The following is a 21,244-nucleotide window of genomic DNA, read 5'->3' as shown; positions in this document are numbered from 1 at the left end:
TGGCTTGCTTTGCTCATCAAATTATTACATTAGTATATGTAATATAGAGTTAGTAAATTAGTAATTTCTATGCTTTAATAGCATTTCAGTTGCAATTTTTTTTTTTTTTTGCACTTACTTTTGACAAAGGCTGTCCATTGTAGATAAATTTTATCTGCTCAAACCTAAATATTACTGCTAAGTGTAATTGGAATGCAGCATGTTTGGGAGGTGATAAAGAGGCAGAGGGGAAACCAACTGAGGACTAAGTCACCTGAATATTCTGTTCTCTCCCATGGCAGGCTACATTTTAAACTTTAGTACTAAAGAGGAGAGAGAACTTGATGCCTTGAGAGCAATTTGTCTAGTGCAGTGGCAGCTTTTCTTATCAACTTACGATATTGGAGTAAATGAATCTGAAGTGTCTGCCTAGTTTCTAGGTGTTGCATCTCTTGGCTATGCCATGCTTGACCATGCATTACTGCAGATCTTTTCTGTATTAAAAGAACATTGTTTTGAACTGACTTTGTATGACTACAAAGAATGTATGACTACCACCTTTCTGCTTCAATGTTTAAATTTCCTCCTCCATTACAGATAAAACTGTGGCATATGTTTAAAAAAAAAAAAAAAGCATCATGTTTGAGAGATGATGTTCATAAGAATGTTCATTATTCGTATAGGAATGATGTGATTTTTGGAGACTATGAGCACAAAAAATAAGTGCGTATGACGTCTTGTAAATATCCAGTACCCTGAAAATCATTTTTAAAACTTTCCCATGTGTATACAAACCAGATTTTGGTTTTTCTGATACATATGAAAAAAATGTTTTACAAAGATGAAAGTAGGTGTATCAGCTCCAGTGATAATGTTACTGTGCTGAACATGGGAGCCAGCTGAGTGTGTTTTATTTTTAAATCCAGTTCTCAAAGAAAACACAGAGTAAGAAGATAAAATCACTCTTTTCTCAAATATTTATTTATTTCTTTACTTGAAAGAATTTTAACAGTCAGTTTTTTGCTAGTTAACCACATTGCAATAAAATCCTTCTCCGAAGATCATGCCTTTGTTTGTTTGTTTGTTTCATAGCATTGTTAGGAATGAAGAATACATTGGCAGCATCTAGTATAAATTCTTGGTTTCTAAGATGTCTCTGGTGAATAGTTTATCAAATTTACCATGTATTCTATAATCTTTAGTTACAGATGAATTTTTCTATGCAAGTAATGGTCTGTGCCCTTCTTGACAAATCCTGTTGGTGCCTAAAATGTGCATCTCTTCTTGACTGAGAAGCTTGTGGAAGAAAAGATAGTTATCTTAAAGTATTCTAAAACCTTGTTACAATTCTTAGATCCTAGTATGAGGATTGTGAAATTTTGTCAGTAATGCCCTTTACTTGTCTACTTTTTTCCATGGCCTTGCAACCAACATGACTTTAATGGACATTTCATCAGCATCAAGAAGAAAATAATCTTGACTGAGGATCTTACCAGTGCTCAGAAATACCTAAATGGGTGAGGGTCAAGTGCATGGGGCCATGCTCTTTTCACTGAGATGCCCAGAAACAGAATAAGGGCACTGGGTACAGACTGGAACACAGGAAGTTCCATACCAAGGGAAAACTTATTTACTTTGAGGGTTACAGAGCACTGGAAAAAACTGCCCAGAGAACTTGTGGAGTTTTCATCTTTGGAGGTACACAAAACCTGCCTGCACGCTTGCCTGCACAACCCACTGTAGAGAGCCTGCTTTAGCAGGAGGTGGATAAATGATTTCCAGAAATTCCTTCCAACTCCTATGATTCTGTGAGATTCTGTGATTGATCAATCTCTATTTGTACTGCTGTGGAAAGAGCACTTGATTATGCCCACAGAAGATGAAGTAAGTTTGCACAAACAATGTTAATGCTGTATTTACCAGACTTAGAGATTTTGATTTTGCAGTCAGTATCAACTACTCTGATATCAGAAGAAAACTCAATCTTGTTGATTTCCACAATTTGTAGTGTGAAGCAGTAGGAAATGTAGAATCACAAAACATTGAAAAATATGCAAAAGCTTATTTACTCTATTAGAAACATTCTGCACTGTGGAAGTGTTTTTATGCCTTCAGAGGGATGTTTGCAGCGTTGAGTCAAGGTGCTTCTGCCTCTTTCTACAATGTGATAAGCGAATAACTTTACTTTAGACTCTTCTAACCAAACAATTTCTGTAATAGTTACAGGCACTTATCTCAGACACAGCAGATGTCTCAAAAGAATGCAGCTTTGATCAAATATCAGTCTTTCCAACATCCACATTCTTCTTGTTCAGCTTATTGTCTGAGTCGGTAAGCTTGGTGAGCCTCTGCACGAGGAGAAAGTTGAGCATCTTCAGTATCCAAAGTGGCCTGTTAATGTACCTACAGGTGTTAGCATTGGAAGAGAATAGAGAGCCAGCTATAGGATGAAGAAAACTAAATGGCATTAAATTCACTGAAAGAGGAGAAATAATAGAAAAATACTGGGAAAGAAGAAAGTAAGGAACTCCTAATGTATAAAGTAAGTCAAAAGAAACAAGAGCTACAAAATAGGGGATTCTGTGGCGGTATGCTCAAATAGCCTGGGGTCCTTTTACCAGAGTGCAGGGAAGGATCAAGGAATTTCTCATACAAATCCCTTCTCCTCCTGTCTAATGTTTTCTTTCAAAACTTAGAAAAGAAATAACATAATCTGACAAATCAAATATGTATGAAGCTCTACTGTGTGGAATCATTTTTAGGTTTAGTGTAAATATATTGAATATTCGATGTATTTTGACTCTACTGATGTGCAGTAAGACTTCTAAAGTCTGTAGCATTATGCAGGGAAAAGGCTTTGTTCATGCAAAAAGTATTTGTTCATAGAAGCCAGAAATATTTTCTCTTTATAAACTATTTCAAGTCAAGTTTAGCTGATCCAATTGCAAGACCTGTGCTTTTCGCAGTGGAAGTTCCTCTCATCTGAGGTAACCAGGGTGGTAGCAACCTGGGACTCTTTTCTAGTTCTCTTGAAATTTAGGTAGATAAGGGACAAAAACATTGATTTGATTTGTTTTGTATTGCTGTTGTTGGTGGTTTTGTTTTGTTTTCCTGCTCGAGAAACCCATTCAACTGCATGCTTATCAAAGGAGGTAGAGAAGTTCCCTTTTTGCGTGGTCTTTGGATCCTTTCCTAGATGCAGAGATGTAGGGGGGAAAGTATCTGGCTTTAGTATGGTCACACTGAAATCTGTTGTAGAAACTTAGGCATTGAAGATTGATCCTGAAGTTCCCTTTGTGATGGGTGATCTTTGTTTCTTTGTGAATGGAAATCTTGATCTTTTCTAATGCATGTGGAGAAAACAGCTGGTCTATTCTGCAAAACAGTGCCATTATGTCTTAGTCACAGTTTTTATGATTCCAGATACTAGCTTGCATTTAGCACAAAAAGAGTTCCCATCAGGATTGGCAAGAAGATAAGGCCTCCATTTAGTGGCTCTCTGGAGCGGGAGATTATTTTTGGAACTTTTGTATCATATTTACAGGCTAGTAAACCAAAGCAGTATTACTGTAAATTATAGAGATCTAGATATAAAGCAGTCACTCTTTTTCTCTCTCTCTTTTTTTTTTTTTCTATGAGCTTTATTTCCCGTAGATTTGTAAGCAAAACTGAAAATACTGATTTTTGGTTTTTTTTTTCTCTTCATTTCAGTAGACAGAGCTTTAAGATAATGGTGCATTGGACTGTAACCAAAATAGGTGTCTGAAGGACCAGAATTGTTCCGTGTTTCTTAGGTCTTTTTGTAAAAGAGGAGAGGTCTGGTTTTGAGGGTTTTTTGCAGTTCCTGCCCCACCTTTCTGAAGATACATATGTTCTCCTTCTTCAGTTTTGAGAAATGCCCTCAGGGCATCTTTTTTATTTGAATTGATTTTCTGGATGTTTATCTTTTTCGATCTGGTCATGAAAAGCACATCTGGTTCCTATTTTAATCAGTATTCCAGGGGGAGCAACATCATATTATAGAAGACTAACAATGCTAAAATAATAATCCATAATGATGCAACTTCTGGTAATTTAAAACTGTTTTATCCACTGTTTGTAAAGTGTGTTAATGATGTAGGCCAACTGATCTCTTTGTAGATTAAACTCACTCTGTGTCCTAATAATTGAGAAATGTCTGACATCCACATAGACAAACCCTGCGAACCGTCAGGAATTCCTGGTGTTTTTTAAATGTCTGAATGTTTTAGTATTTATGGAAAGTGCCAAACCAAAGGTTGTGGAAACCAAAGCAATCTGTTGAAAAAGAAAATTGGTAAAGCAGCCCCTGTGTTTGTTTACTGGTGAACTTTTGTTTTTAGAGATGATTGGAGAATTGGAGGTCTTAGCCATGTTTTTTCTTTACTTTGTTAATTGATTTAGTACTTGGCCTATACACTGAGCCTGCCAGAAAGTGACAGTGATTATTTTATTACAAGGCTGTGTGATAGCAGCTCAGCTAGGGTGCCAAACAACCTTCAGGTGGTAGCGTTTTTTTTTTCCATATTTCTTTGAGTCAGCAACAATAAGGAGAGACTGTTATCATTTCTTGGAGTCATGCATGCATACATACGTACTTTAAGCATCTACATAATGCTGAAACATGATACCTTTGAAATTCTTATGAGTTTGTAACAGTCAGTAAAACAGCAGTCTCCAACACCTAATGTGAGATGGTAAGGTTTGTTGAAGTGTTGAGCTCCCTGTTATATTTCATATATTTCCTTGGTATGACCACTGGTGCCATCTCCATGCTAGGCTTTCACATTATTGCAGGATAATCTGAAGAAGTTCTCCTTTAGAAATAACTTTGGCAAGTGGAGAGAATGTGTACTTGAGCTGAGTAAGCTCTAATTTTGGAATATCAAACCTTTTCATAAAGCCTTCATAATATTTCTTAGAATTGTCATTGTAATATATTCCTGCTTCTTTCTTCGCTCTGGTTCAGTAAAGTTCCTCACTGGGTCAGGATGTGGTCTATTTTAAAATTGATGGTCCAATTTAATATCAGTGTGATTCAATCAGGAGTGACATTCTTGGCAGGATGATATTAATTATTTTAGAGACTAAAATTCCATGTGAAAGTTGTGGCTCGTGACCGGTAGTCCTTTCTGTTCTAACCTGGTTTTAAGGAAAGCTAAAGCCTGGAATAAAAAGAAAAAATTAAAGTTTTGCAAATTCTCTTTTTTAGATAGGAATAGTTAAATTGAGAGCAATGTGACTGCAGCCACCATCAGTGGAATTCTTCTAAAGGTCTGTGCTCCTGGTAGGAGAGCATGAAGGAGGTAGGGAAATGAAATTCAGCAGTTGGTGTCTCTAATTTATTAAGAAGTACCACTCTTAATTTATTTTGTAATTGCCAGTTTTAATATAGGAAAGTGAGCAACAAATGGTTAATTTCTTAACACTTCCATGATATCATTCCTGAGGGCAAAATAAGCTTTTCTTTTTTTCCACAGGTTTAAAGGAGCAAATCATATGAAAAGCAAAGCAGTGGAGTCTTTAGAACTTGCAGAACAGAAAAATTTAGAATTTCATTTGAACTTCTGTAAATAATCTATACATATAGATTATATATATAGATACATTTGTATAGATATATCTCAAGTCAGAATATCGGGTGATGGATATCCAGTGTCTACATTAAATTGGAAAAGCCACAATACTTCTCATTGCTTGATGCTTTTGTTTTACATTTTTAAATAATCTAGAAACAAGTGCATGAATGCTATTGCAATTTTGTTGGCCGAAGAAATACTTTGAATATCTTTGTTCCATTATCCTGCAACAGAGTCAGGCTGTTGAAATGTTAAATTTTTAACTTCCCATTTACATGAAAGAGATTGTAAACGGCCATTCCTTGGCGTTATGCATCAAGGAGTAACTTGCTAGAATGATACAGTTCCTTCTGCTGGTTGAGTCCAATTTTTTATAACATCTATGAGGTAGAATATTCATCACACTGATACTGAACTGATTGTTTCTGCTGCACACGTCTGAAGTGATCCCACCTTGCTGCCAGACATGGATGCATTTCAGTGGTAGATGAATGGAAATATTACTAGCCACTATTTACAAAGCTCCTTTAGAACCATCTTATTTTGTAGCTATTATATTTCTTTGACAGTTATTTATATAAAAACAAAAAACTTTAAGAGATACTTTCTTGTGTAGTGGGGAGGGGGAGTAGAATTACAGAATTGTAAATAATGGAAAAGTATAAAATAATGGAAGATTCTCTGATTTGTTACTTTGGTGAATTGGATTTTGCTTGACCTTTATTCCTATTCTTTGAGATATTTCAGCTGTATTTCATAAACTGTTCTCATCTTTAGAACGTTCCAATTTGGAAGTATTTTCTTGAGACAAAAATACTTCTGCTTCTGCTGAAGGAATGGGGTGGAGAATCCAATTTCACTGTCTCTTTGGCATACTTAGATTTCCTGAATAGCCAATCTCAATCTTTGAGTACTAAACCGAGTTTCCAACCTGGGAGTTTTTTCAGGACATAAATGGTTTGCACTGACTACTGCTTTCAGTGTTGAAATTATATCCCGAATATGAAGCACATCTGTCTGTCAGTGCTCTTTGTTTAACTTCCATATTCTTTTGACTGCAAGTTCTTTCCTCTGGAATGTATCCTGCGTGCATTATGATTTAACTTCTACACGAGCTGTGTAATTGCTTTCAAAATACAGCATAACTGTGTAGGTAACAACAACAACAAAAAAGCCAATACATGCACATGATTTTCCTTGTATTATTATTGAATTTTTAGGAACAGAGTATGTGTTGTCACATAAAACACGTTCCCAGAATGAGATAAAATCTTGGTAAATGATGAGGGGTCATAGAACTACTTTGATTTTTAAGAGCAATATTTTATCATTGTATTTTTCCCACCATTTCATTTCTCAGCTAGTTGGAACTCGAGCTTGTAGTTTCTCACAGCTCTATCCTGGACATCAGTACCAGAACAAGTGCTCTCTTTCCTGCCAAATTTTGTCAACATGCATCCTTTCCACCTTCTCCCACTACCAATCACAAGATCCACCTTCCACTTTGGAAGATGCTGCTGTCTTGTTTAGAGAAGGCAGTTCAATTTTTGCCTTCTGTCTGAACCATGACACCTTTGGCTGGCAAAACAGAGGGCTCACAAAAGTAGTGATCTGGAATTTTCCAGCATAGATGGGTAAAAAAGATACATGTGGGAGAGAGGCTGCAAAAAATCTTTGGCATGAATCTCCAATAGTTCATCAAACAAGGTTAGTATTACCAAATCCGTAATAGAATGAAACTTACTTAATTCACTAAAGCTAAATTTATAATTTCTCACTTTTAATAATAAGCATACTACTTAAAAATATGATTTAATACAGTCTTCTTCATCTTGTATAGATAAAAATCATTAGTTTTATTTTCTCACTGCAACAAAGATGGAGATTATACTGGATCATATGATTCCTCCATTCTGGAATAGAAAACCCATCTGACTTCAATGATTTGCTTAAAAACTGATGGTATGATAAAGTCACTCTATTTAGCAATCAATATTAGAAGATAAGAATATTAAGAGCAGCTTTATTGTACAAAATGAAAGCAGAGAAATGATCTCTGCTTTATCAAAACTTTACATATTCTAGAAACAGACGCCCTTTCAAATCAATATAAAAAAATTCCTGGATATTAAAGTTTCAAACAGTAACAGCTGTCAGAAATCAATCCGTCTTAACTGCTTTTGGAATAAACCAGATTTACCTCAAAATTAAACATCGGCTTAGAATGAGTTCCTAAAATCGATGTATTATTTTTTATACTTAGTCCAAGGAATTCAAGTTGATAGAGAATTCATTGCACGTTTATTGCATAGTTCATAATATAGGAAGTCTTGTGTAACTGAAGTTAAATTCCACCTTTGCCCACGCTCACAGAGTAAGGAACATTTATCCCAGCAAAATATTGTATTTTTTTCTTTTCTGCTGGTTTTAATCTATTTACATTAGTAACAAATAAGTTGAGAGTGGTGTGGATTCAGTTGATTGTATTGCTTGCTGGGATAAATTATTCCAGGACCTTTTTGAAGAGATGAGTCATTCTGTTTTGTTTCAGTTTTGCTTCTTTGTTTTTTAAAAAAGGTAGGTGTAAATGTGAAAACTGAATATTTAGAGATGGAGTTTCAAAATGTAGGAATGTGCCTGGTATCTTAGAGCTGGGCTCTTTCTATATCTTTCACCACATGCCTGCAGTTCACACGCAATTCCCTGCCTGCCTGCACCTGTTCAAGCTTTTTGCTATTCTGAGAATACATCTGTGTGTGTGGCACCCAGGCAGTTCTTTAAATAAACTTTAATTTCTAGTGCCTTCTGGGCACCAGGGATCAGTGCATTGAGAGACACAGAGAGCACCACATTTTTTTGAGCTGTGATTTAAAGTAGTGAAAAGCTCAAATTATTTCTTACTCATAATTTTAGTCATTCATTTTTATTAATTAAAAATATGGCTGACATGTATTTTATGTAACTGGAAGTAAGATGCAGGTTTGCATACTGACATCTGGAGGAGGGGGAAAAGAATCATAGAATTGCTCAGGTTGGAAAAGACCTTAAAGATCATCAAGTCAACCAAGAAGGATCATCTGTGGTTTATAACCCATCTTTGGGAGGATTTCAGTTCTGACTTTCCATTCAACTCAGAAATAAGGACAAAGAGAGGGTTCCTGAGTATTAAAATAAAAGTTGGGAACTGTGAGAAGAAGATACAGGTTCACATCTAACCCAGTAACATTCCTGATAGTGACCAGTGCAGCAATGAGAACAAAGAAGACAGCCTATCTTTCTATAGCATTAGTTTCCTCAACACAATAAAACAGACTGACTCTAAGCAGATAGGAAATAATACGAATGAGTTACTACGTCCTCCACTCACCATCAACTTGGTTAGCTGAAAACTATGTCAGTAATGTGCATGAAGGTGAATTTGGTGTAACATACATAGGTGAAAGGAGATGTCTTTGCTAGTCCTTTTCTCTGGTAGGTAAATGTGCTGTGTAAAGGGCCTCACAAAAATTGAGTCATAAGTATATTAACTGTATACGAATGATTGTGCTCCAAAGGCTTTTATGAATATTATCAGCTACTGTATAATCAGCATACTGTAATTGCTTTCAGTTTTACATTGATATCCTGAATTGCTGTGAAAAGTCATTTAGAAGAAACTTGGGGAAATGAAAAGTACATGCAGTTCAGTGTAACGAAACTTGTATGGATACATTCATAGTCTTATTGTGATGGATTTTAATTTATTTTCTTGGTACTGATGCTAGCATTTGGTAAAAGCATTTTCTAATGCTGCTGTTTTGAAATGTGTGTCCAAGTCAAAGCAGAGCTCAAAGGGAGGAGTCCTTTTCCTCTCTAGGGAATTGTGTTTTCCCTGCTGATAACTGACTAATTAAGCTGCTAATTGTCACAGCCATTACATTGTCTTTTCCAAGTGTGTAAATCTTTGCTGGTTAAAGTGTTTTTCCTTTAGTTAGACACTGAACACAAATATGATTAGTGCTTTATTTTAAGTGTTAACGCTTTTCAAGCACAAGATCCAGTAATACTGATGCAGATGGGTGTATTATTTTTGCTCACGTATTGATGTCAATATTCAATAACGAGTTACATAGGAATTAAAGTATTAAAGCTAAATTTGTATATTTCAGGAAAGTGATGTGTTCTCCTAGTTATTTTAATGTGTTCATGTCAGAATCTCAGAAAAATTTACAGCTCCATTTTAGAAATATTGGGTAACATATTTAAGTGCTTATCAGGTCATCACCACCTGATTGCTGTATTCAAAATTAGTGTAATAATTAGAACCAGAATGGAGGGTAGAAAGGCCTTGAAATATTTAATCATTTATTGGGGGGAGAGGAAGCAAACTGAACTCCTAAAGCCTCTTGGAAATCTGCTCTTTCAGCTAAGTGTATCTTGAAATCTGAAGAGCAGTAATGGCAAACAGTATTTGTGCCTGTGTTTGGCTGCTGGTGGTGGGTGCATAGTTTGAGTGACTGAGATATCAACATCCATTTCTCAAGTGTTTGCCACCATCAGCTTTTTTCTGCCAATACTCTTACTGTTGTTAGTCATAATTACATGCAGTATTTAATCAGAAAGGCAGATAAAGTGTATACATACATATATTCAACTCTTCCACGCAGAAATGCGATATGAATGAAAAATTTCCTCACCTAGATGTGCAATGAAAATATTTTTTTTTAGTAATGTGTAAGTATTTAAATTAGAGAACAGTTGCAGTACACAACAGTTTTGCAATTTCAAAACATTTCGAGTTAGATTCTTTGGTGATGAATAAAAAAAAGAGAGCAGATTTATTTTCATTGTGTACTTAGCCAATTTCTGTTCCCTAAAATATACTGCTCAAGGCTGTTCACATATTCAGCTAGCATCTCCATAGCTGAAAATAAGGAGAGTTTGTTTTCTTCCAACGTGCAGGCAGAAAGGTTCTGGAAGCATTCATCAACCATGTAATCTCTCTGACAGTGCACACAGCACTAGTGGAATTTCCTAGATGTGCATGCAGTAATAATTTGCCCCATCTCATAGAATAGCTGGGGAGTGGAGGACATTGTGTTCTTTGTGTTTTGGGTTTGGTGGTTTTTTTGTTTGTTTTTTTACTATTAGCTATAGATACAGCCTCACTTTCAATTCTTCCTTTTCTACTTTCGTTTGTAAGTACTTCATGACATGCCATGATAACTAATGATTGTGTAGACACTATTTTTTTTTTTTTTAGCAAAATGATCAAAAATATTTTTTGTGGTTAAGTGCTTTTATTTAAGCTGAAAACAACAGCAGAGTAAAAACTTCAGTAAAGCAGTTTGTGATTGGTATCAGAGCAGGCTCAGAATTTGTTCTAAGTTTCTGCATGCAAAGCTTCTACGAAAATCAACAGAAGCTGCATGTGAAGAGGTATTGCAGAGCCCATTCACAGCTTAAAGAGTACTAAATAAATGACTTTATTTTATTTGAGGAAAAAATGAGATTTTAAGTTTAGGACAAAATTGTACCTGGATTTCCATATGACTTTGTAAGATGTCAGTTTACTTCCGATTGTGTCCTGCATAGCCTGATTGGGGAAGCATCTCGAGCAGTGTGCTCGTGTGGCTGTTCCTCTACATGCTGTTGGTTTATAAGGCTGTTTTCTGATTTGGCTCCACCAGATCTGAGCTATTTTCAACGAAGTCTTCTGAAAATTTATTATAGCTAATGTGATATTGTTTCCAGCTGTTTCTACCCAGTACTGTTATTAAATACTGGAAGATAAGGCAACCAGATCACTTTCTCTATCAGACTTTGACACTAGGTCATGGGAATTAATAATGTTCAAAATGTATCTCAGTTGGAAAAGCCTGTCAGAGATCTCAACCAGCAGCAGATGTTAAAGCCAAACTGATCAAATTATTACCTTGCACTGCAAAAGAGGAGAAATATTCTGGAGGCCAGTCATGACATTTGGTCTTTCTGGGTGGCCTGCTTGTCTTCTCTCAGCCGATATATTTTAAATCCTATTCAAGACACTTTCAGGTCATTGAGCTAGCAGCAGCAGATGTCGTCCCTTCCCACTACACATTAAGAGATTGGTGAGGTAAGATGTTAGCAAGATATTGAGAATGATTGTATCTGAGCTGATACAATCAGACTTCTAAAATTCTTGTTGTTACTGCTCTATTTTCTACGGACAAAATATAGCTATCTGGAAAATGTCCATGCTGCCTCCTAACTGTAATTCTTAATCACCTCCAAGCTAACACTGAAGGTGCTATACAATAAATAATATTGAAAGAACGGGAACTCCCCAAATCATTGCTTGTTCACCAGAAGCAGCTGATTCAACACACTTCGTGCTAACTGCAAACTGTATGCACTTCTAGTTATTACTGATATTGCCAGTGTGATCAAGGGATAAACAGCCATTATGTGTCTGCTTAAACAGTTATTTGTGAGGTAAGGATAATGAACTGCTCATGTGAATAACTAAACATTATGCTGTGTATAGATTGCAGTGTCTGACAGCTTCAGGCTTCTTGCAGAACCACGTCCCTGTTCTTAAAACCACTCTCCACTTGGGAGCGTGTCCGGCACACCAGGTGTTGTGGCAGTGGTAACAGTGCAAGTTGCAGTCACAGCCAAATATATTAATAATGCAATTTAATTAAAAATACTTTAAAGCAAAGAAATCAGAAACCAGACAGTTTGGCTGGTATGTTAAAGCTGTCAGAGCAGAATGCTTGAAGTAATCTGAGGAAGAGAGAAATTAACGCTATTGTAATAGTTTGCACATGTAAAAAAAAAACAAAAACAACAAGCCCTAAACATATCCTTACTTGTGATGTTCTGTTGATGTGCAGGCGCACAAGAGGGTACAAATGAGATCTGATTTTTTTTTTGCATATACTTGCACAAGTTGATGGATGAGGAAGCTTGTGCCCTGCAATCAGCAGAAGGGAACTATCTAAATGTGCTTCTGAAGATGCTAACACTAATCATGGAAACTAAACTTCTCAAATGTTATTTCAGCACGTAAGAACTCTTCAATGTTAATATGTTGCTCTGCTATTCTGGTAGAATTTATTTGCTTTTTCTGCATCTTCCTTCCACTAGGGCAGAATTCTACCGAGAGCAGAATTTCAGTAGCTGTATGCTGATGTTGTCTGAATACATCACTACTGAGAAAAGTTGTTTACTTTAACCTTAAGGTATCTGTTTTGCTTAAGGACTGAGGCAAGTGAGGTGCACTTGTTTTATTTAAGGTTTGAGATGTGAAGTGCACTCTATTGAACATCTTGGTATCTGTAAAGAAGTAGTCTGTAAAGAAGCTCATTTTTCCAATGATTTAAAGAAAAGAGGGAGCACAGCTGACCTTCATCTGGTTAAATTGTGTTGTAAAATCATCTCTCAGAATGTAATATAAAATGTTTTACAAAACTTATATTAGAAGTTTTTGTTAGAGTATATATACTTGAAAATATTGAATTCAGAAAATAGGAATTGTTATGCAGTAGTTTGGGAATATTAAATGAGCAGAACTGGGAAAAGGAACCTCAGTTTCTTCTCGCAGAATGTCATCTGAGCTTTCTGCTTGCAAGATGTTTTAATATACAAAAGCCTTCAGCTATCTATTGCAAGATGTTATGTGTTATGAGTTCTCTGATTACTTTCTAATTTTAAAACAAATGAGACTTGCAGAACATCAGATTAAAGTTTTAAAAAAAGAAAACAAAATAGAAATGGCTCTTCATACATTTTTCATAAGCACCAAAGGACGCTGTTAAATACCACATTTTTAAAACTTCAAAGATTCCAGAGTTGGTTAGTAGAAAATGTCATAGAGAACTCTAAAATACCATCACCACCTCTATGGTTCCTGAGCCACAAAATGCTTGTGGCCGGGAGAGACTTCTGTGGAAATATCACTGTGCTTGCCATGCTCTTACAGTCATCTTCAGGCATCTCATATTGGTCAGAGTTGGAAGTAGGATATTGCACTGCGTGTACCTTTGGTTTGACTGAGGGAGCTATTCTTACATTGTTATACAAAGAAATCATCCAGATGTTGTCTTGTTTTTTTTCCTGTTCAGAGAAGTTGGAATTTAAATCATTATGTGTATATCAGATACAGTAATTATTTCTCTGATATTCTTACAGGCTCTCATTTTGTCTTTTAAAATTTTCTTGTGACATCAGGAAGTCTAATCCATAGATTTCTTTTATATTTAAATAAGGAAGAATCAATAGCAAATCTTGTTTGTTTTTTTTCTTAATTCTTTAATTCCATTCTTATAGCCCACACTTCTTAACTCCACAGGCTTGCCTAGAAAGACATCTTTCTTGTGTTCTCTGCAAGTTTTTGAGAAGTGTCAGTGGAAATATCTGATTTCTTCTTCTGTTCTTAATTTTGATGTTATAATGACATTTAGATAACAGTTTGAAATATCTTTCCATCGTTGACTTCTTCAGTGTCCAATTTTTCGATCTCCAGTCTCTGTCTGATGTGTTGTTTTGTGGTCTGCTTATGCTGTGCTTAATCCCTTTAGTATTGGATATCTTTCCTTGCAATCTTCTGTGGGTCACCAGGTCTTCCTTTATTTAACAAATCCATTTTCCTCCAAGGCTCACAGGACCAATAAGGTAGAAAATTTCAGTTCACTGAAACAGGTCTCGTTGTGTTTGTACCGTGCCTGATTTTGAGTTCCTTTTTTTAATTAGGGAGGTGATAAGCTGTGCATCTTTCCTCACTGACAAAATACAGGCTTATGAATCTCAATGAGGTGGAACAGACTCTCCTCCGTAGAAACCCTTCTTCACACCCTTTGACCACGATGGCAGGAGCACCACTTCTCAAAGGATCTTCTCTTTCCTTCTTTTTAAATTGAAGTCAGATTTTGAAAAGCATTATTTGTAATTCATTCACATCTGGAAAAGAAAACTTCAAAAGTTAGAAATTGCCACACTTCATCTGAGCAAAGAGCAGCACTGCTGTCTAATCAGAGGCGGTGTTTCTTATTTTAAAGGCAAAGGTTGGACTGATTTTTTCCCATGTTGCCTTGGCTTTCAAGAACTTGCACAAATCTCAGTCACGAGGTTCCTTGCAAGAGTTAACAGAACAGTTAAAAAGCCTACTAATGGTACTGTTTTCAAATTATTTCTTTGGGAAATAGTGAGTGAAAAGAGGTGCATCTCTGAGCCTATTTGGATATTAGTGCATTGCCAATCGTGATCAAACAGTGAAACAGATTTCAGCTTAGTCTGGGAGGTTGTCATGCCAAGTATGGTAGTTGCTTTTGAGCACCAAAAGGATGCAGGTGCTCTGTGGAATGAGAATAGTTAAAAATCTCCAAACGTGCTTTTAAAGATTGCTTTAAAGATTTCTTCTTTAATTTCTTAAGAAGGAACAGCTGGTCTTTCTGCTTATCACCAAGTCTATGAGATAACAGTCTGGCTGTATTAGATATCGGTTTGAGACTGACTGTTGCTGCACTCTTCAAAGTCGACCTGCTATATTTTTTCACTTTTCAGAATGAATTTTGTAATCCTGAAGAGAATTTAGTGACATATTTCAGTACGCAAACCAACTTTCATTTACAAGCTGAGTCCGTTTAACATGAATTTGTTGGCAAATAATTTTGAGCCATACAGAAAATGTTAACCTCTCCACTGTTCCGAATGTGTATGCATTCTGCTTCTCCTCCATCTCAAAAACATGTAGTATTTGTTAATGAGAAGCTGTCTGAAGTCCTTATTTTCAGACTAAGTTGCAAATATATCTGTTGAAGTTTCACAGTACAGTAATACTTGTAATATAAATGCTTGTAATGCTTGTAATATAAAATGGGCGTTTGTTCCGATTCTATACTTCGCATATACTTATGTACAAACGTACATGCACAAACTTCACTGACTTTCAAAACTGTATTAGTTGACACTTCATGGGAATCTTTTTGAAATACGATGTTTGGTTCCATTCAGAATCACAAACAAGCATAGAGACCTTTTGAGAGGCATCAGGGTGCTCCAAAAACTATAGAACTTTCATAATTAGCACCATCAGAGGAATTTTTGAGGCAAGTTTAAATAAAACAGCATTAACATATTTTAACTTTATTTTGAGAAGTTAATTTGAAGAGTGACAGTTACAGAGATGCATATAGAAAAGCAAAAGGTGGGTTTCTAAAGAAAAGGGATAACTAAACTAATTCTACACACTACATTTAAAATACAACTCTGTTTGCACCTAGACGACTGAAATGAAGTTCTTTCCAAAAAAGAATAATGTCTGTGCTCACAAAACCACAAAGGACTGGAAAACTAGAGAAAGTCCTGCACTTTTCACAATTGCTGATAGCTATGCTTGTAAGCCTTAATTTAGGCAGTCACTAACAATTCACTGGTGTTGAAGACGAGAACAATTAACTTTTAAGTTTGAAAGATTACGGTGATCGTTTGCAAAACACCTGAGCACAAACTGTAACAAAAGAGCAATGACTCCATCCAGACAAAATAGTATTTGATGGTGAGAGTTTCATCTGTGTAAGGTCTTCATTATCCAGACCTCTGGAAGAAGGACTTTAAAAAAAAAAAAAAAAAAAAAAAAAAGCCGTAAAAAAGAAACTGTAATAATCTTAACAGCTAGATGTTAATGAAAACAGCAAGACTTAATCTGTTTCAGCTGATTCAAAATTTAAAATATGATTTCGATTTTCTTTTAAAACAGATAATAGTTCTGTGTTTTTCACTATTGTGTTGTAGTTACACATCTGTAAATGCAACGTGGCAGACCAGAAACCTCTTGTGTGTGTGTTAGATTCATATCTGCCACCATTACTATTATCTCTATGAACTGTAAAGATTTAGCATATGCAACGATGAAACAAAACCAGTCAGCATGGAGTTACTGTCACGCTAAATGCATCCAACGTGTACGAATGCTATGCCTAAAGACCTGTCAAAATGAAGAATCAGTGTGAGAATTTTGCAAAGATGTAACTTACTCCTGAATGTCTCTTACTTCTTTTCCAACTTCCTTCTCCTTTCACTCCTTTTCGTTTTCCTTGCCAGGATCTGAGTCCTGCTGTAGAGAATGCACTAATTCCTTAGCGGTAAGGGAGAAATCAGATAAAATGAATGTCTGTGGGGCTCTTCTCTGTAGGATGACATGTTGTAAAAATACAACTGTATTCTGAAAAGTGACTCTTGAGATGGCATCTTGGGAGTGAGTGGGGGAAGGTTATGTTTATTATCTGTTAATGACTTCCAGATAGAGTTTGCTCAGTTTGCAAGTTAAGGGGAAAAAAAAACACAAAAAAACACACACCAAAAAAACCAACCCGCCAACAAACAACCCTTTTTTAACTGCCTTCTCTGCAGTCTCAGTTTGAGATTTAAAAACCATGCTGTGCTAATTCTAACCCAACTATTACTGTCAGCAATAAAAAGGTGCTTAAGGGTATATTGTCTTTTAGTTATACTGTCCATCAGTGGACTGTAAATGAATTTTAATTTTGTTTAATTATTGGTGATTAATTCCTTCTTAATACCTCTATTGAAATGGCTTTTGGACCTACCTACTGTGGAGGAATGTTGAAAGAGGAGGAATAACCCGCTGTGCTATTAATTTCACATTGCTGTTAAGGATTCATGGGTGAGGTGACAGGAGTTGCAAAAGCCCTGCTGGCTTACTGACCGTGGTGTGAGGGCAGATTTCTCATAGGCTTGAGTACCTAGCATTCATGTGTAGCATAAATGAGAAAAGGTTGTGGGAAGGAGCTGTACTTTAATTAAATCAAATGATGTAGTTTAGAATACATCAGCTTTCAGATGTGAGGTTGTTTAAATCCAGCTGTAATGAGATGTTATCAGGAATAGAGCTAGCAATTCAACAGACGTTGAGATTAATGTAAGTGTGGCCTCAGACAGTGCTTATGTGACAGTGCTGCTGAGCTGGGTCACTGCAGTAAAGGAGTGAGCGTTATCAGCAGTAATGCTTCACTCCTTCCTGTTCCTGCCAGATACGCGTTCATTCAGCACGTACTGAAATCTTGTCAACAAAGACCTCACAGCTGCCATCTCAGGCTGCAGGGCTCGGCCACGTTCTGAGATGTGGCTGTTCCATGGCTGTGTTCCATCTTCTTGCTGGGCTACTGAGCTGGCATGTGCACTGTCTGTCTCTGTCTCACTTGCACCAGCACAGTGGGATCCTTTGGGGATCAAGGTAGGAGGAGAGAGTGTCCTTGTGGTGCTTGGCATCATTTTTCTCTTGTTTTTCCTCCCGTCCAGTGTTTTGGCATTGTACTTTACAGTTGCTAATCTTTTACTCTATGGCAGGAGACCACGAGGATTTGAAATCCCTCCTGATTTTAATCAGTGTAACTTCTGGCCTTGGTTCACCCTCAGAGCTCCCAGTCTTTCCTACTCCCAGTGTGACGCTATTTGTTCCTCACAGGCACTGCACACCAGTAAAATCTGATTTCAACGTCAGGTGAATTCTCAGGCTCAGCCTTTCAGGCCCATGTCCATCTGCTTGTTGCTGCGTGGTTCCATTAGAGTATTTTTGCTTGTGCTTGTCACTTCTGCAAGTGGCACACTTATGGCACACAGATGTCATTCCCAGATAGCACACGTCTGCCACCTTTTTGTGAACAGGGTTCAGATCATACTCACTTTGAGTCTGGAGACTAACTTCTTCATTTTCTTTCCTAAATTCATATCTGAGGGCTAAAATGTTGCTGTGCTTATTGGTTTCAGAAAGTCTTAAGCTGTCTGTAAAACCAAGCCTTTTCAATTATGTTCTCATTTGATTTTAAATCTGAGACATAAAGAGTGTACATATCTGTGCAGAAGGGATGTGGACTTAACTGACAGGCCACAGAAAGAATTGTCGAGACAATCAAAATAGTTTTCTTCATTGATGATTAGACCTAGCTAGAGCTCCATTCACACCTCCTTGAAGCTCTGCACTTGGGTACGGTGCCTTATTCACAGTCCCAGAATCCTTGCTTTGCTACGACAACTCAGACATCCTTTGAAATTATTACTGAGCTTCTGCAGTAACAGTGTAGAAAAGGACAGGTTAAAATAAATAATACTTTCCAGTAACTGCGGATTTGAGATGTGATGCCCAAAAGTCACATTCACTACCCACAGTCCTTTTTCTCATTTTCTACAAGTCTCTCTTGCAAGCCCTGCTATGTGCAGTAGCATTTAGAAGGTGGATGACTCTGTGTGATCTGTGTGTGCTACTGGGGTAGAAAGTAAACTCCTGATGCACAAGGTCCTGACGTGGATGTTTGAGCAGATGCCCATAAACCTCATATCTCAGTGTTATGTAACCATTCTTCCTATTAGTATTGTATTTTCTTTCTCAGAATTCAGATTAGCTGATATGGATGTGCTTGATACATCATCCTCCCCTTCTGCTAATTTTCAGGATTTTGGAACCTCGTTCTTCTGCACATCTGCTTGTGAGTAGATGAGTTGTTCTGAAGGCCTGTGAGATAATTGTCATTGCAGGAAATCATTTTTGAATGGCATTTGTCTGCTAACATCAGAACCGGAGGAGATAATTTCATTTCACTTCTTGCTTGGCAGTTCTTCGTCCTGCTCTCCATCATCTTTTCTGAGTACTGAGTAGCTGTGTTCAAAGAGAAATTGGTGGGTTTTTGTTTTGTTTTCATTCTTAAAGAAAATTCTTCACTTTGTGGTTCTTTTCATTTGGTGATTTTATTTCTCATTTTAGGAGCTTTTGTATTTCTTTAAGGCAAATGAGGCATGTTAGTGGTTATTTGTAATTCTTATTTTGTTCAGTGGATTTCCTGTTATGCAAAAACGTAAAGCTTTTCTCACTGTTCTTCCAAACTTTTGTTTTCCTGTCTTGATAGTTTTGTACATCTGTGTCTGCTTTATAACCTGTGGCTAAGACGTACTTGCCCAGTTAAGATCTGGCTTTGTCTTCATGGATGCCTGACTATTTACTGTAAAACTGTGAGTTGCTTTAGAGTCCTTCAAGAAGCATATGGCTTCCTTAGCAGCTTTCCTAAATGGACATGAGGGCACTGAACTATCTAAAAAAAATTCAGCATGTCATTCTTATGTACTCTGTTTGTCAATAGTCGTCTTATTTATTTCTGCCACAGAAAATGATAAAGGGAGCTTTGCAATACATAAGGTTTGCACTTGGAAAACGTGTGCATTACATGAAGTGTAATGTTTCTACAGGGTGCACAGTCAAAATTCCATTAGCAGCTTCCTGTTCAAGCTGCCCAAAGCTGAATACTCACACACTCATGTTTTACAGCCTCTTTTTGCACCTGAGCAGGGCATCAGTCTGGTGAGACTGGATATTTACTCTCCACCTTGTGCCACCTTAGCATAGCAGTCTAGGATTATTAATAATACTTCTCTAAAACATACGAGATGGAGCTAGGGATCCATGTTCTATTGCTGCCATTAGTAAGATGTTGTCTTGTTTCCAGTGAATTGGCAGATCAGTATGTTTCCAGTGATGTAGTCACTCAGTGCCATTTTGCATTAACTGATTTGTTATCGGCAGTGAAATCTCTTTGGCGTAGAATTTTTAATAGGGAAAAAAGTATGGAAAATACATTTTGGTGTCTTAAAGGGATAATGGGTTTGCTAAACACTTCACAGAGAGTGTGATGTGTATCCTGTAGTAGCAAAAAATGCTGCATGTTGAAAAAGGATGTCAGAAGAATAGGAAGACAGCAGTATCTACGTATGGCCAGTAAATGGAACAGTATGTTCTTTCTGTTTTTGTTAGCAGAGGACATAATTTGCAAAGATCTGCTTGAAGATAGGAAATATATGGCAGATGAAGAAATAAGTGAGGACTGTGAACATATAAATGATACGCCAAAGGAATCTGAAACTGTAACAGAGGTTTGCTTTATTTACTTCTGATGTTAAAAGGAGCACACTGAGGGTAGCTTGCTAACAAGAGCCATGTTTCTGTTAATATTTATGAGCTACATTAATAAAATGGTCTACACAACAGTGATCTGCGTAGTGGTAACAACAGAACATAGATGATCATAGAGAGAAAACATGTATAATTGGAGAAAATGAGCTGAAATATGAGAGGATTTTTCTCTACTGATCTTAGCTGTGGTTTGCTTTTAAAAAAGACAAAGTCAGAGAAATGTAATCTTGAAGTTGTATAGATGATACTATTGGTGGCTTCGAATCCTGCTGCATTATGTTGGATTTCCCCTTTATTAAATGTATTTATGCTAGGTTGTATCGTATCTTATTTAATTCAGCTCTCCTTTCTATTGCATTTTAAGGCTTTCAAGTGTTCATGAATGGAAAATACTTTAGCTTTACACGAGAGTTAAGGAGTCAGGTTATGGGGACATCTCTAATGTGGTGAACTGCAGTTTACAATGAGATTTACGGGGTGTATTCTCAATGAACTATCATACACCTTGATTTGTATTTTATTTTTTAACATTGGTTTGTGTAGAATGCTGCATTGATTTAAAATAATTCAAGATGACTTGCAGGTGTGTCTGTTCTATGTAGAAGACCTGGTCTCATGCCTGTTGTAGTCTGCAGTTTTCCTGCTTAAGAGAGAAAACCTCTGAGATAAGAACATCACCAGTTTTTGTCAGTTTCTGGTCCCTATTTTGATGGCTAGCACCAGTATA

General features: G+C 36.6%; 1 protein-coding gene across 1 annotated transcript in view; it reads left to right on the top strand.

Annotated features, from left to right (window-relative positions):
* Positions 1-21,244, top strand: part of LOC149916271 (protein FAM227B-like) — a 64,617-nt gene that overhangs the window by 43,056 nt on the left and 317 nt on the right. Inside the window, 1 exon segment of the mRNA XM_090149281.1 lies at positions 20,359-20,477. Coding sequence (XP_090005407.1) covers positions 20,359-20,477 — 119 coding nt within the window.

The sequence above is a fragment of the Phasianus colchicus genome, chromosome 12 (genome assembly GCF_987193195.1).
Source record: "Phasianus colchicus chromosome 12, bPhaCol1.hap1.1, whole genome shotgun sequence".
NCBI lineage: Eukaryota > Metazoa > Chordata > Aves > Galliformes > Phasianidae > Phasianus > Phasianus colchicus.
The sequence above is the reverse complement of the archived record's forward strand: the minus strand, read 5'-3'. Positions and strand labels throughout refer to the sequence as shown.